Consider the following 13769-nt stretch of genomic DNA (forward strand, 5'->3'; position numbering starts at 1 on the left):
TGCTCTCGGCTGCGTCGTTGATGGCTGCTTTCACTGTACTCCAGCAGTCCTCTAGAGGGGCCTCATCGAGCTCGCCCTCGTCTGGCAACGCGGCCTCGAGATTCTGCGCGTATTTATGCTGAGGCGACATCCGGTTGTTTCAGTCGCTCTAGGTTGTACCGTGGCTGTCGCCGGTACCGTACATTGTAGGGGTCGCAGTACCGACCACTTTTGGCGAGTACCGGTATTTCGGTACTATAGCATCCAGTACCGGTAGTACCGGTAAAATACCGGTACCGGTAGATATTCCTTAAACCCCCAAAAGCAATGATAACGGTATGGTAACGGGAGCGGAATCGGTTCTGGCTGAACATGCCAACCTTCTACATTGGCCTTCGGCAGTGCTGCTATTTTTCGACAGGCCTTTATGATAGCGATATTTTGTTTTTTTCATTTTTTCCGTTTTGGTTTTCCTATCATTGTTGTTTTCCGAACCGAAAGATAAGGGCTCAACGTTCACAAGCCACTAATTAATAAGAACCATCATCTAGCCAAGAAGCATGCTAGTGTTCATACTGTCAGTACTGAATTTGTTTCCACTTGCTAATATGGCATTTCAACAGTATACAGTCAGGTTTTTTTTTACGCGGGGGATACGTACCGCGTAAAAATAAAACTCAGTTCAAAATTCGAGAAACCGCGTAAAAAAGTCTCACCATTTCTCGACGAATCATGCAAAAATAAGACGATGAAAAAAAATTGTGTATGGAGTTTTCATTTACGCGGCCGCGTAAATGAAAACCGCGTAAAAAAAGACCTGACTGTAATGAGAAAAAAAAACTTTTGTAATGAATGTATGAAATTTAGTTCACATTTTTCCAATAGAACCATATGATGTCCTCTCAGCCTAAAAAGAAGGTAACTGATGATCTATTTTGCTTCAAAACCTTAAACTTGAGATTTCCCATCTTTACCATTAAAACTTGCAATTGTCTTGAAATGTTAGTGACACATATGACCGAGATAACTTGTTTACTTCACAGCAAAATGGATCAGTTCTCCAGTACCGAAAGTACCGGTACTGGAGGTGGCCCAGTACCGGTATTTTCGGTACCCAAAATTGGCCGGTAGTACCGGTATTTCGGTACCGGTATTACCGGTACTACCATCCCTAGTACATTGTTGATGACGGAGAGTTTTGGGCGCAGTTTGACCATTACTGGGTAGTGGTCGGAGTCGATGTTGGCGCCACGATAGGTCCTGACGTCGATAATGTCGGAGAAGTGCCATCCGTCAATCAGAACGTGGTCGATTTGAGATTCCGTCTGCTATGGTGATCTCCAGGTGTAACGATAAGGGAGGCTGTGTTGGAAAAATGGTGCTACGTATGGCCATATTTTTGGAGGCGGCGTAATCAATGAGCCGTCGGCCGTTTTCGTTCGTCTGCTGGTAGGTGCTGAACTTACCAATCGTCGGTCTGAATTCCTCCTCCTGGCCTACCTGAGCGTTTAAATCTCCTATGATGATCTTGACGTCGTGGCTTGCGCAGCGATCGTACTCGCGTTCGAGCTGCGCGTAAAATGCGTCCTTGTCATCATCAGTGCTTCCGGAGTGTGGGCTGTACACGTTTATTATGCTGAAGTTGAATAATCGACCCTTGATCCTCAACCTGCACATTCTTTCGTCGATCGGCCACCAACCGATCACGCGCCTCTGCATTTTGCCCATCACAATAAAAGCTGTTCCTGTAGTAAACACGTCTGTTTCAGATTTGAACTAATACAATAATGACATTTATTTCTCATCATCCAAAGCCCAGCCTACTACATCTCTCCTTAACTTTAAATAAAATTGAAATAGTGTGTAATGCGTTGAGTAATGACTGTATCGATGAAACCTATTATAATGTTGTATGCAAGTACAATTGCTCGGTAATGATTTATATACAGCTTGTGTTATCACTATATGTTATGCTAGGAAACTGATTTCGGAATCTTGAAATAATTGATAACCATCAGCTGACCTCTCCAGAAATTCGTGCTTGCAAAGCTAGCCTTTATCAGTATCATCCTTCAGGTTGGAATGGTAGTCTTGCGTACCTAGACAATTAAAGCATATATCAGAAAAGTAATTTTCAAAACAAAATGACATTCCAATACTTATCCTTCCGCATTACTTTTTTTTCTTCATCATCCGGTGAACATCTTACCTCTGTTATTTCAATTAAACAGTTTTGTTATTCCTTTGGCTCTCTATACATTATCTTTGGCTCGTATACAATTGATAACACAAGTTTACAAAATAAAACGAAAGTCGTGAACTTCTGTCAACGACCAAAATTTTTGAAGTACAATTTAGTGCTGATTTCGAAACCGACCTTCAAAAAATTTTAAGTAGAACAGTTTTTGAGTTTTAGCTCAATATCGAGTTTTGCAACTTTTCAAAATATGTAATTTACTAAAATTCAAATATATTGCATTTTGTTCAACCAATTTTGAATCTTTTTCCATAAATTGAAAGCTGAATACAATACCATTCGATCATCTGAAAACAGCTTTTGCGTCAGATATATGAAATTCAAGATATTGGCGAGTTTTAGGGACGAACTTCTTAAATTTTAGCAAAATTCCCAAAATTTTTTGAAGAAATGTATTTTTTCAATAAGAAAAAAAACAACTTTAAAATTCTTTCTCGACGTTTATTTGACATATCATATGTAGGCGAGTTACAGTAAAAATTTCAACTCAATCAGAGCATTGATAACGGAGAATGAGATCTTTGAAGTGAGCGACTTTGCTTAAAAATAGAACAAAAATCGATTTCAAATCATCAACCTTATATAGAAAGTCGAAAAAATTCCGCTCTACTGTAATTTTTTTCTTTCGCGTTTTCGAACTCAGGGTATGATTCTACATCAAAAATGATCATCAGCTTACCGAGTTCAAAAATGCTGTAAACTAGTGTAATTTGCATCAAAACCTAGAATAGTTGAAGTATTAAATATCAAGTGTTATCTTTATATATTCCAGTAGGTATCCCTGTACCAGAAAATAAATTGAAGATCAATTAACTTCCTTTATTTATTGGTAGACTGGACTGCCAAATGGACTGAGATAAATCTCCTACATTTGGTCTTCTCTAATGCAGACTGAAACATCAAGTTTCCTTTGCGTTTCCCTTTATCATAGATGGACTGAAGTCTCACTTCCTTCATCTCATGATAGACTGGAATGCCAAATGGACTGAGAAGATTCTCCTACATTTGGTCTTTTCTTTTGCAGACTGAAACTCTAAGTTTCTTTTGCGTTTCCCTTTATCATAGATGGACTGAATTCTCAGTTCCTTCATCTCATGATAGACTGGAATGCCAAATGGACTGAGAAGATTCTCCTACATTTGGTCTTTTCTTTTGCAGACTGAAACTCTAAGTTTCCTTTGCGTTTCCCTTTATCATAGATGGACTGAATTCTCAATTCCTTCATCTCATGATAGACTGGAATGCCAAATGGACTGAGAAGATTCTCCTACATCTGGTCTTTTCTTTTGCAGACTGAAACTCTAAGTTTCCTTTGCGTTTCCCTTTATCATAGATGGACTGAATTCTCAATTCCTTCATCTCATGATAGACTGGAATGCCAAATGGATTGAGAAGATTCTCCTACATTTGGTCTTTTCTTTTGCATTTCATTTTATCTCTTTTGTGGAAGACTTAATATTACGGCAAATGCACTAGGCCTGCTCCATATTTGGTAGAGAACGCTTTCGAATCAGAGTATAGAGAATTTCCTAGAATTCACAATCCTCTCCATTACTTGTTTCTTTTGTGCGCTCCAAATTGATTATAGGATAACATTATCCGCTTTATTTGAATTCCGATCAGAACATACGTAATGTTCTTCACGCATCGAGCTACGATTTCAACAAATGTTTCCTGTTCAGGCATGAGAAACACTCACTCAATTATGTTTCTACTTTGGTCGAGCAAATTCTTTCTGCCTATCGCGTTCTCTATTTTATCGCTAAGCAATGGCAGATGAAAAACGTCGAATGACTTAAGTAAATTTGAATGCCAAAACCGAACAACACATATTGACATTTTGAGTCTGTTGCAAAAGCTTTTGGTTTGGAACATTCATCTAGCATTATTGATTGGTTTTAACACCAAAATAAGCTCTTCATAATCGTAATGAAACTTTCAACGACACTGGGGATGCGTTTTAATTTAAATTGACTAAATTCCATTCAGGTTCGAGGGAAACCTATGTAAGGATTATCATACCGATACCCATGTGCCAAGCTGATTCATTCCCATACTCTCTATGCTTCATATGTTCGTTTCGGTGTACTATCATTTGCGCATCATTCAAATTGCGTTCATTCTCGGTGCTCTGTTTTCTTACTTAATATGTTGCAGTTGCCTTTCTTTCGATGTTTCATATTACTAGCGTTTATTTAGGTGAGTGAGTTTGTTTTCTACTACTTGTCCTGAACTTCGTATAAACCCGTGACATGAATTCGTTGCTTCTACAACAATACGCGCTGCCACCTTCCAGTCAGCATCTCAGAATCATCGAGACGAATCAAGTATCGCATCTATTGCTGTTTGTAGTGTGATCGGAGAAACGTCAGACTCCCTCCAGCTGATTGGCTGGCGACGACTCTGACGATGGTTTCACCTGGGATGTATTCATATTGTCTTGTTCGGTAGGGTGCAAAATTGACAATATGGTTTGAATTTTTTTTTTTTCATATGGTGTATAGTGTATAATTTTAAACACCAGTATTTTTGTTATAGGATTATATGTATCCTCTTGATCTGTTAAGCTTAGGTGTAAAGCTATTTCTAACAGTTGAAGATTATAAACATTTCTTCAATGGGATTACAATTTAAATTCTAAACGGATAAACAAGATCTTTATCACATGAATTTTAAGTTTATACATTTCTTCTGCAACATTACAGCATTATTCATTGATTTAACGAAATAGAGAGTTAACATTTAATTAGACACGTAAGTTATCATTAGATAGATTGCATACTAACCAACACAAACATTCAAGCAACGCTTTAAAATTCAGAGAATATATTGATGGAACAGCATTTTTCGGGTGTGAGTCTATTACGGGATAACATCTTCAATACTTTGGTTATACTTTTGACATAGTGCAACCAATGAAACAACTGTAGTCTAGTCTGTAACTGCTCAAATGGTTTTTTTTCCCATTTGATTGAACGAATGCATCATTTAACAATACCACCAACCCTTGTCCTTGTGAGATTATATTCAAACTTCATAAGGCGGCGTCCACAAATTACGTAACGCTCTAGGGGGAGGGGGGGAGTATGACCGAGCGTTACGGCCCATACAAAAATTTTCGGGTTTTCATACAAAAAAGCGTTACGGAGGGGGGAGGGGGGGTCGAAAAATGTCGATTTTAGCGTTACGTAATAAATGGATGCTGCCTAACAAAATTTATGAAATAAATGTCTTTTCCTAGCAGAACCCAACTTCTTTTCTTTTTTTTATGCTCTTAATTGTACTAGCTTGAAGCGGTTTTTAAGTTTCGTTTTCACTATCGCTTGAATGTTGAACTGTTGGGTTCTTATACTGTAATCAAGAATTTATTGAATTTCAATCTTGACTCTTACATGCATTGTAGCTATGTATCAAAATTGGTTGGTATTGAATTTATATAATTCCATATTTATATATAAACATGAACTCGAAATCCCTTTGAGTCAACAAAACTCACGAACGGATGAACCAATCAGGATGACTCTTGCATGGTTTGATCCTTATTTATGGTGGCTGTTTTATAAGATAAAATTACAAAAATCAACTAAAAGCAAAAATAATTACGAAATTACTGGACATGTAATGACCGGGCGAAATTTAAAAAAAATCGCAATAAAACCAATCTAGTGTGCGTTGCTAGAATGATCCGACAACAACTGTCAAACAACCACAACTAAATGGCACAACGTCTGTCGGGACAGCTAGTTTTTTAAATATTTGTATAGCGTTGTCCAAATTGAATTCTTATACCTAACAATAAAACCTCTTGTAATGTATCCAAACTTATACAAGAACTTATAACCTTAGAAGATGTCAACATCCATGCGTATATTAAACAACAGCTGCAGCCGTAGTGCTAAATGGAAAGTTATCCTTCGCGACCCTTCCACTTCAACTTAACGATAAACGATGGACTATTTTCCATAATATGAGCACGATTCACATATTGTGTGCAATGATTGTTTCACTCAATTTAAAATAGTTAGAAATTTTCCATCACAAACCTCCAAGTCCAAAGTAATTTCATACCTGTTCAAATGCCCATCAACTAGACCAAACTTTCCTTTCCGTGTGGGTTAAACTACGCGTACTCCTTTGGCAGCTTACGTCAGTCTTGTTCCCTTTGGTAACTCCAACTCCTGGAGTGATACAATTTCTCCACATGGTCCGAAATCCGTCGTCTTCCTCCAGAACAAGTATCTTCCTTCATCTTTATGGTTTCTGAATCTTTCTTTTTATGTCTGATTTTGAATCCTCAGTCGCCAATGTAGTAAACACGTCTGTTTCAGATTTGAACTAATACAATAATGACATTTATTTCTCATCATCCAAAGCCCAGCCTACTACAGTTCCCAGCTCACGTGTGTTGCCGCAGCTCTGGTAGATGGTATTATTACCTCTAAACGTTCGCACCATAGATCCTGTCCAACACACCTCCTGCAGCGCTACGATTCCGAACCCGCGGTCCTTCAGTATATCGGCGAGTATGCGGGTGCACCCAATGAAGTTGAGAGATCGGCAGTTCCACGTACCGAGTTTCCAATCGCAAGTCCTTTTTGTTCGCTGGGATCGTTGCCGTTGGTCTCGGTTCGTATTATTCTGTTGCTGATTTTCCGTTACAATGGTTTTTTACGGCTGGCTCGTAGGGCCTGACACCAACCCCCTACTTTCCGGAGGACCATAGTGCACAGTTGAGCTTAGATTCCTTCCCTGGCACTCGGACGTAGATCAGCCGCCCCTAACATGGGGATCAAATGCTGTTGTGAGCCGCTCCTCCTGGAAAACAGACGCTCAGGTTTGCAGAAGCAAACCCCCCCCCCCCCTTCCCTGTCAGCCTATGACCAAAGTTCCCACCGGGGTTTGATACCCAATCTTCCCTAAGGTTGCTCATAGTTTCCGGCCGGTACCACGAGGAGGTAGAGATAGGAGTTGCTGGGCAGAGGCTAGTGGATCACAATGGGATCTGACTTGCGCAGCATACCCAGCCTGTACCATGCCACACACTTTAACAAACCAATTCTAATTATGAGGGTCACAGTTCATGACTTTGACATAGCAAAATTACCTCATAATTGATGATTTCAAAAATCATCACTAATTGCACCAAATTGTTTGCGTTTGTCTAATTACGTCCAACACGCGATTTAGATATTCAAATACAAACACCCCGATCAAATTTAGTCCAGTCTTTGCAGTACAACATTATGGAACCTGGCCTTACGTATCTATGTTTCATCTTGCTACTGTTGATCCACGGATCAACGGGTGCAGACTTTTTGGACATTCTGAGCGGCGACGGCTTCCAAGGAACCTCTGGCAAACGCTTGGTCATCCATCGCATTGGCCAGTGTCCCGGTCAGAAAAATCTACCCATCTATTTTCCGGACTTCAAGGTGACCCAGCACAACAAAACCACCTACACCGTAAACGGAGAAGTCATCTTCCGGGAGGACTTCCCGAATGGGTGGACTGGTTCGGCGTCGGTGAAAAAATGTGACGATTTCAACAGTGCGACCAACTGTCGCCCGTTTCTGAACAGTATTGCCAATATGGATGTGTGCTCGATGCTGGGCCTCTCCACAGCAGTCTATGCCAGGTATCTGGACAGAATGGAGCCGAGGCCGAAATGCCCATTTCGGAAGGGGACTTACGTTCTGAAAGACCAGCTAGTCGAGGACGATATGGCTCGATTTTTGCCCGGTGCCGGCAATACCTACTGGGAGGTAAAATCATCCGGGAAGATAGGGGACCGCACGGTTTTGTGCTTCATACTGCAGTTGAATGCCCGTCCAAAGCGAAGGGAATCGTAGTACACTGTGAATATATTAGGTTCTAGTTTGCGTCAGTGACAGTTTGGCTTTCTTCAAAATTACATGTGTTGCAAAAAATAGTAAAATATACGGAATAAACTGATTGAAAATCGTATCATGGAAGGCGAATCGATTACGGTACGGTGCAATAATCGAGAATGTCTTGATATCTACAACGTAATCATTTTTTTATTAGGCCACCCTCAAGATGACCTTGGGTAAACTGGTTCAACGACATTTCCAAACCCTGGATGACGTTTTCTCCTGCCTTATATTCGTTCTGTGCGCTATCGCTGTGTGGCAACTTTTCACCTGGGTTGTCAGCACTATAATCAGGCTGATATTTCCCATAATTGTATGCTTTATTTTCCTGGTAAGTTTTAATATGATATTAATAGTAACATTATGGCTTTGATATATCAACTATTGTTTTAGGTGCTTTTCAATGAACACTATGCAACAGCGATGGTTAAATCAATTCAATTATTCCAAAGCTTCTTCACACGGATTTCTAATGTGATTTCAATTGTAGTATCGTATATTCCTTCCATCGAGTAAAAAATATTTAAATAAATAAACTTTACTACCATATACAATGATCTCTTCGTTCGTTTAGTAATCTAATAACTGATTAATACCACATGTAAAAGGCTATAGCCACAATAATCAAACAGGCAAAGCTTTCATTCAAAATATAGCTGTATAGTGGACCAAAAACTTTTCAAAGTTTGACAGTTGACTAGCTTTATTTATGATCTATGAATCGATAGACCTACACCCGGACCTGCTCCAACTTGATCGTTCAATCTTGAACCATCTTGAACTATTCGAAAAGTTACAACTAGTTCCTTTTCTGAGAAGTGACAATTTTGCCTGTCCCGATCATTTGGTATAAATATCCCCTGTATGTGTTTATAGCAATTTTGTTCAAAATCGGCCATGAAAATTCAACAAGAAGTTTGCCTGAAACGTGTTCTTTTTGTTTCTAAAGGACTTTTGCCCGGAGCTGTTATATGTTATCTAAATAATTACTGAAGTAATTTCCGTAAAACATTACTGTAGGTCTTGTACCGACTTTTCGAACTGTAGATAACTGACATGACACCGAGGAAGATTACAAGTGGAAGTCGAAATATGCGTATCTGTCAAAGTAAACACCTAACAGGGCGAAATTTGAAGGTAAAAAACTGATTACACTCATTCGAAGATTACTGTAGGGTTTTAATTCAATAATTTTGTCAGGGCTATTTCCAAAGAATTGTCCAATAATTTCTGAATATTAGAAACAAAACGGAACAAAATTGCAAAGGGATTTCGAAATCAACTAGCAAACCAATGTTTATGTATAGACTCCAGGAGGAGTTTTTAAAGGAATCAGGCTCTTTTAAAATATCCAGATTATTTCATAATCTCAGATGATTGATAAAGGAATTGAAACTCAGAATTTAATAATTGTTGATGTTTAGTGAATATTTTAAGTGTTTGGAATTTTATCGCGAGTTACTGAGTGGTCTATACTCAGCTTGTGTTTCACTCGACGAATGTATCAAAAGGTGAAGCGACGTGCTCCAAAACGCGTTTCTAAATGCTATTTATTCTCTTGTCCGGTTCGATACAAGAGCGCAATCAAGAGAGATGATGCTCGGCGACCTGGATCGGTTTTGGAAAATATGGTGGCCACGGGGTCACAGTGTTGTGGGGACCCTCTAGAGAATATATTTTCATATTAATTCATATTAATTCAATCAGATGTAGCGTTTTTATTTTTCCAACTATTCCTTACGCTAGCTGAACAGGAAGTGTGCTGACGGGAACGTGTGCTCTATAAAACATAAAACTCTAGTAGCTTTGATTTTCTTTTCAACTATGAGTTCTCAATCAAAAAGTTTAAGATTCTGAAGAAATGAGTTCACGTACACTAGCGTGAGCAGCTTATTCTTTCTTCTCGCTCATTCTCTTTGATAAACACAAGGAAGAGCGACATACAAGAGGGGGCAAAATGCCCCCTCTTTCATCTCTCTTTTTCTCGTGTTAGTTTACGAGAGCGAGTGGGAAAAAAGAAAAAGCTGCGCACGCTAGAGTTCACGTCTCTGGTTCACGTTGTTGCTTGCACTGCCCATATTCGCATAGGTGACGTAAACGCCACATAGGTCGAAATCCACTTTTTCAGCTTAACATATCCTACACCATGTATAGCATATGCTCCAATCATTAAAAAAATGTTCTAATTCTAAAACATGTGAGTTACACTGAAAAGAACGTTTTGACGTAACCATCATATGGTCGCAAAACTGACGTCTGTGTACAAGAAAACTAAAATCTCCCCATGAAACTTGATTGAACATAAATTATTGAGATAATTTATTGGCATAAATATTTATAATTTATTCTTGATTTATAAGCGTACAACTCGTAGCGGTGAGTTTACGCCGATTGAAGCAATCGCCTCCACTGGTCTTGGTCCTGGGCCAATCGCTTCCAGTCGCCCTGAGATTTTGGAGTCCTCTTAGGGCCGCAAAATGCAGTTGAGGGAGGAGGACCTAAAAGGCCAACGTGCGCGCCCTACCACGAAGCCAATGGCCCCTTTCTGGTTGTCTGCTGATATGGTATTAGCTTTTCGTTCCTCCGGCATACGAGCTACGTGCCCAGCCCACCGCAGCATGCCGTGTTTTATCCGCTTCATCATGCATTAGTTATCCGATTTTGTCAGCCTATTTCGGTACACATTTTTTGTTCTCCTTAAAAATCTAAATAGTTTTTCAAACGTTTTATCCCTCTATATACAGCCTCTCAGCAGTAGTTAAGTGATGAATATGATTGAATTGGTTAAAGTTTGAACGTAAGTTATGAAGAAGTACTCTACCGTCTCCGCCTTTTAAGACTGATCACCAACCAATGATTTCAAATAATCTCAGTCAATGTTAGGTCACGCCACAAAAGCTAAGATTATTGGACGCAGCTTAATTTTCTCTAATTTCTCCCTAATGCGGGGATAAAAAAAAAAAGTTTAGCTGAAACCGAGTGTAATTCTGAACAAATACGTTTTACTAAATTTCAGAAATTTATTCTTATAACAAATTTTACACCAATCATTTTCCATCAGATGTCGAGTAATTCGAATAATATGCAATCAAACGAATCGGTTTTAGGATCTTACAGTGCGACAGTGTGAGTAAAGTACTGTCCACGTACATACTGTAGCTCTTAATACTAATTTTTTTTTTCTGTTGGAAGTGTATCAAAGAAAAGTTTTTTGGGAATACGGTTCTGTTGAAGATTAGGTGAATATTTCGTTGCATCATATAGTGCAAGTTGAACAGAAAAACCAGGCTGGTACTGAATACTTGAATTTTACTTGAACTGCTTTCTTTAAACGAGCCGAAATAAAATTGTCCAATTTCAAATTTTGTTTCTAATCACAGAAGTCTGAAAACAATTTTGGACTAAAGACGTAGTCACGTGCTTGCTTCCAGAAATATATGAAGTATAAATTTTCTATTTCTTACGACTTTGAACAGCCAAAAAAAGCGTACCCGAAAAATACCTGAACAACATTTTCGGCAAATTGGCTTACTTTAAAATAGTTATAAATTAAGAGTGTTTTGAATTTTTTGATAATGGTTCCACTATTTAAACAAGTAGTTAATAGTTAACCCAAAACTAATGGGGTTACAATAATATTCAGAAAACAATTACATCTAATTCCGTTTGTCTCAAGTTCGTCGAAAATGTTAAATATGTATTCTGATCGAAAGACACAATTCTTTCTTTTCAAATTCACTTTCAATATTTAACCCTCTACTTCCCATGGTTGCTCTAGAGCATCATCGATGTTTGATCAACTCGAAACAAACGGAATTAATTAAATATGATGCAATTGTAATCTCATTAGGTAAACCCAACTACCAACACACGTTTCAATAGTAAAACTATTGATAATCAATCAACTATAAAACTTTTTCGTTGATTTCGAAAACTTTGACCAATTCAGAATAAGTTTTGCTCGAGCACATTTTTCGGAAACGCTTTCTTGACATAGAAATAGTTGTTCAAAATCGTGGGATGGAAAGAGTTAATCCTTTATGAAATTGTTTATGTTTGAAATGATGCTGAAGTTCTAAATTTATTCACAAATTCGATAATGAATTAGTAAAATATCGAGAAAAGCAAGGTTGTATAGGATCTTAACCGATAATATGAATTCAGCTTGCTTATACAGATTATCGATGAGTTGAATAAAATTCAAATATGTTCACCAAATTTCTCTCAACAATAATTTTCCCGGTAATCTTCTCAAATTCCCGGCTTTTTCCCACTTTTTTCCCGGTCGTTCTGAATTCCCGTCTTTTTTCCGGTTTTCCCGTTTTTCCCGGTTCGGTGGCCACCCTGTTTAACAAAGTAGAGTACAAAGAGGGTAATCAGAAAGATCTCACCTAGTTTCATCGTAGTGTAATCCACGGACTCTATGCGTTTTCGTTCTTTGCCGTTCTTCGTTGTGTTCCACGGAGAAAGCACCGCATGCAACATATCACTGTTTTGTTATTTTGATGCAAATGTTTTATTACCATAAAAGAATTATAGTATTTCAAGAAATAATGTACATGATTTGATATCCCAATTTCTTGCTGGACATTTTCCCATAATCATTGAAAAACAGTTGGTCCGGTCTGACTTAAAGCCGACCAACTGTGAATCTTACTACGATGCTCATGCTTTATGGTACGCTCGACCGCACTATCAGATAGTTCACATTTTCAGAATGTGGCGTTTCAGCTTTTTGTCTGAAACCTCGGTTAGCACATCTTACCGTGATAGCTAACATAACGGTCATAGCAATCTGGTTGTTACGTCAACTTATCCGTGTAATCATTCATCAAATCGACTGAATGGTCGCATAAACTAACGTAAACGTTTTTTATATGGAAAAATTACATAAAACATCTAGAAATCATTGCGGCTCACTTTTTGTAGCTGTAATCCACGAAACTGACAGATCATTTCATTTAAATAATCGGTGCGTATGTAAATCCGGAAAAAAATCTATAAAATCGTCTTGTACCGACTTTTCGAACCCTCTAAGCAGAATACCCTCTTCGAATGAGTGTAATCAGTGTAACTGATTACACTCATTATAAAATCGTGTTTTCCCATCAGAGCAGACGTTGGTGGTTACATCGACTATGCGAACATAGGCAGTGCAGTTTGCATTTTCAGTTAAATTTGCTTGCCAAGTTCAGTAGTTAGAATTTCAGAAAAAAAAAACTTCAATACCAAAAATCAGCAAATAGAGGAAATTGTGTATTTTCGGCAGTTTTGTTCTCTTCGCCATGAAGGGTTTTTCGAATGCTTTTGAACTCCAAAGTTGGCCTCAAATCTTTCCCAACCAAGCTGAATTATACGACAAAGTTTCAGGGAATTTGGCCGACAAAAACCCCTCATGACGAAGAGAACAAACCTGCCGATAATACCCATCGTCACCCTATTACCAATGCATATATTCAATATTATGTATTATAATGTGTAATAGAATACCTAAAATCTGTGTTGTTCTGTAGTGTTGCATGGAGTCAGACTGATTAAATTTGTATTAAAAACTTGCAACCTTATCCCAAATTCTTAAGATGAAAGTTTACTGAAACTGATTACTTTTGCACTAAATATTATAATTTTTCCAAAAAAAAAAA

At 38.3% G+C, this 13769-nt stretch overlaps 1 protein-coding gene across 1 annotated transcript; it reads left to right on the top strand.

Moving 5' to 3' along the window:
- The first annotated feature begins 7469 nt into the window (after window positions 1-7469).
- On the top strand, window positions 7470-8691 carry LOC109413847 (uncharacterized). Its single transcript, XM_029876608.2, has 3 exons — window positions 7470-8223; window positions 8282-8458; window positions 8521-8691. Exon 1 carries the CDS (start codon window positions 7480-7482, stop codon window positions 8083-8085), a length of 606 nt encoding a protein of 201 aa, XP_029732468.2. The 5' UTR covers window positions 7470-7479; the 3' UTR covers window positions 8086-8223; window positions 8282-8458; window positions 8521-8691.
- Window positions 8692-13769: the final 5078 nt, after the last annotated feature.

This window comes from Aedes albopictus, chromosome 2 (assembly GCF_035046485.1).
Source record: "Aedes albopictus strain Foshan chromosome 2, AalbF5, whole genome shotgun sequence".
Classification (NCBI taxonomy): Eukaryota; Metazoa; Arthropoda; class Insecta; order Diptera; family Culicidae; genus Aedes; species Aedes albopictus.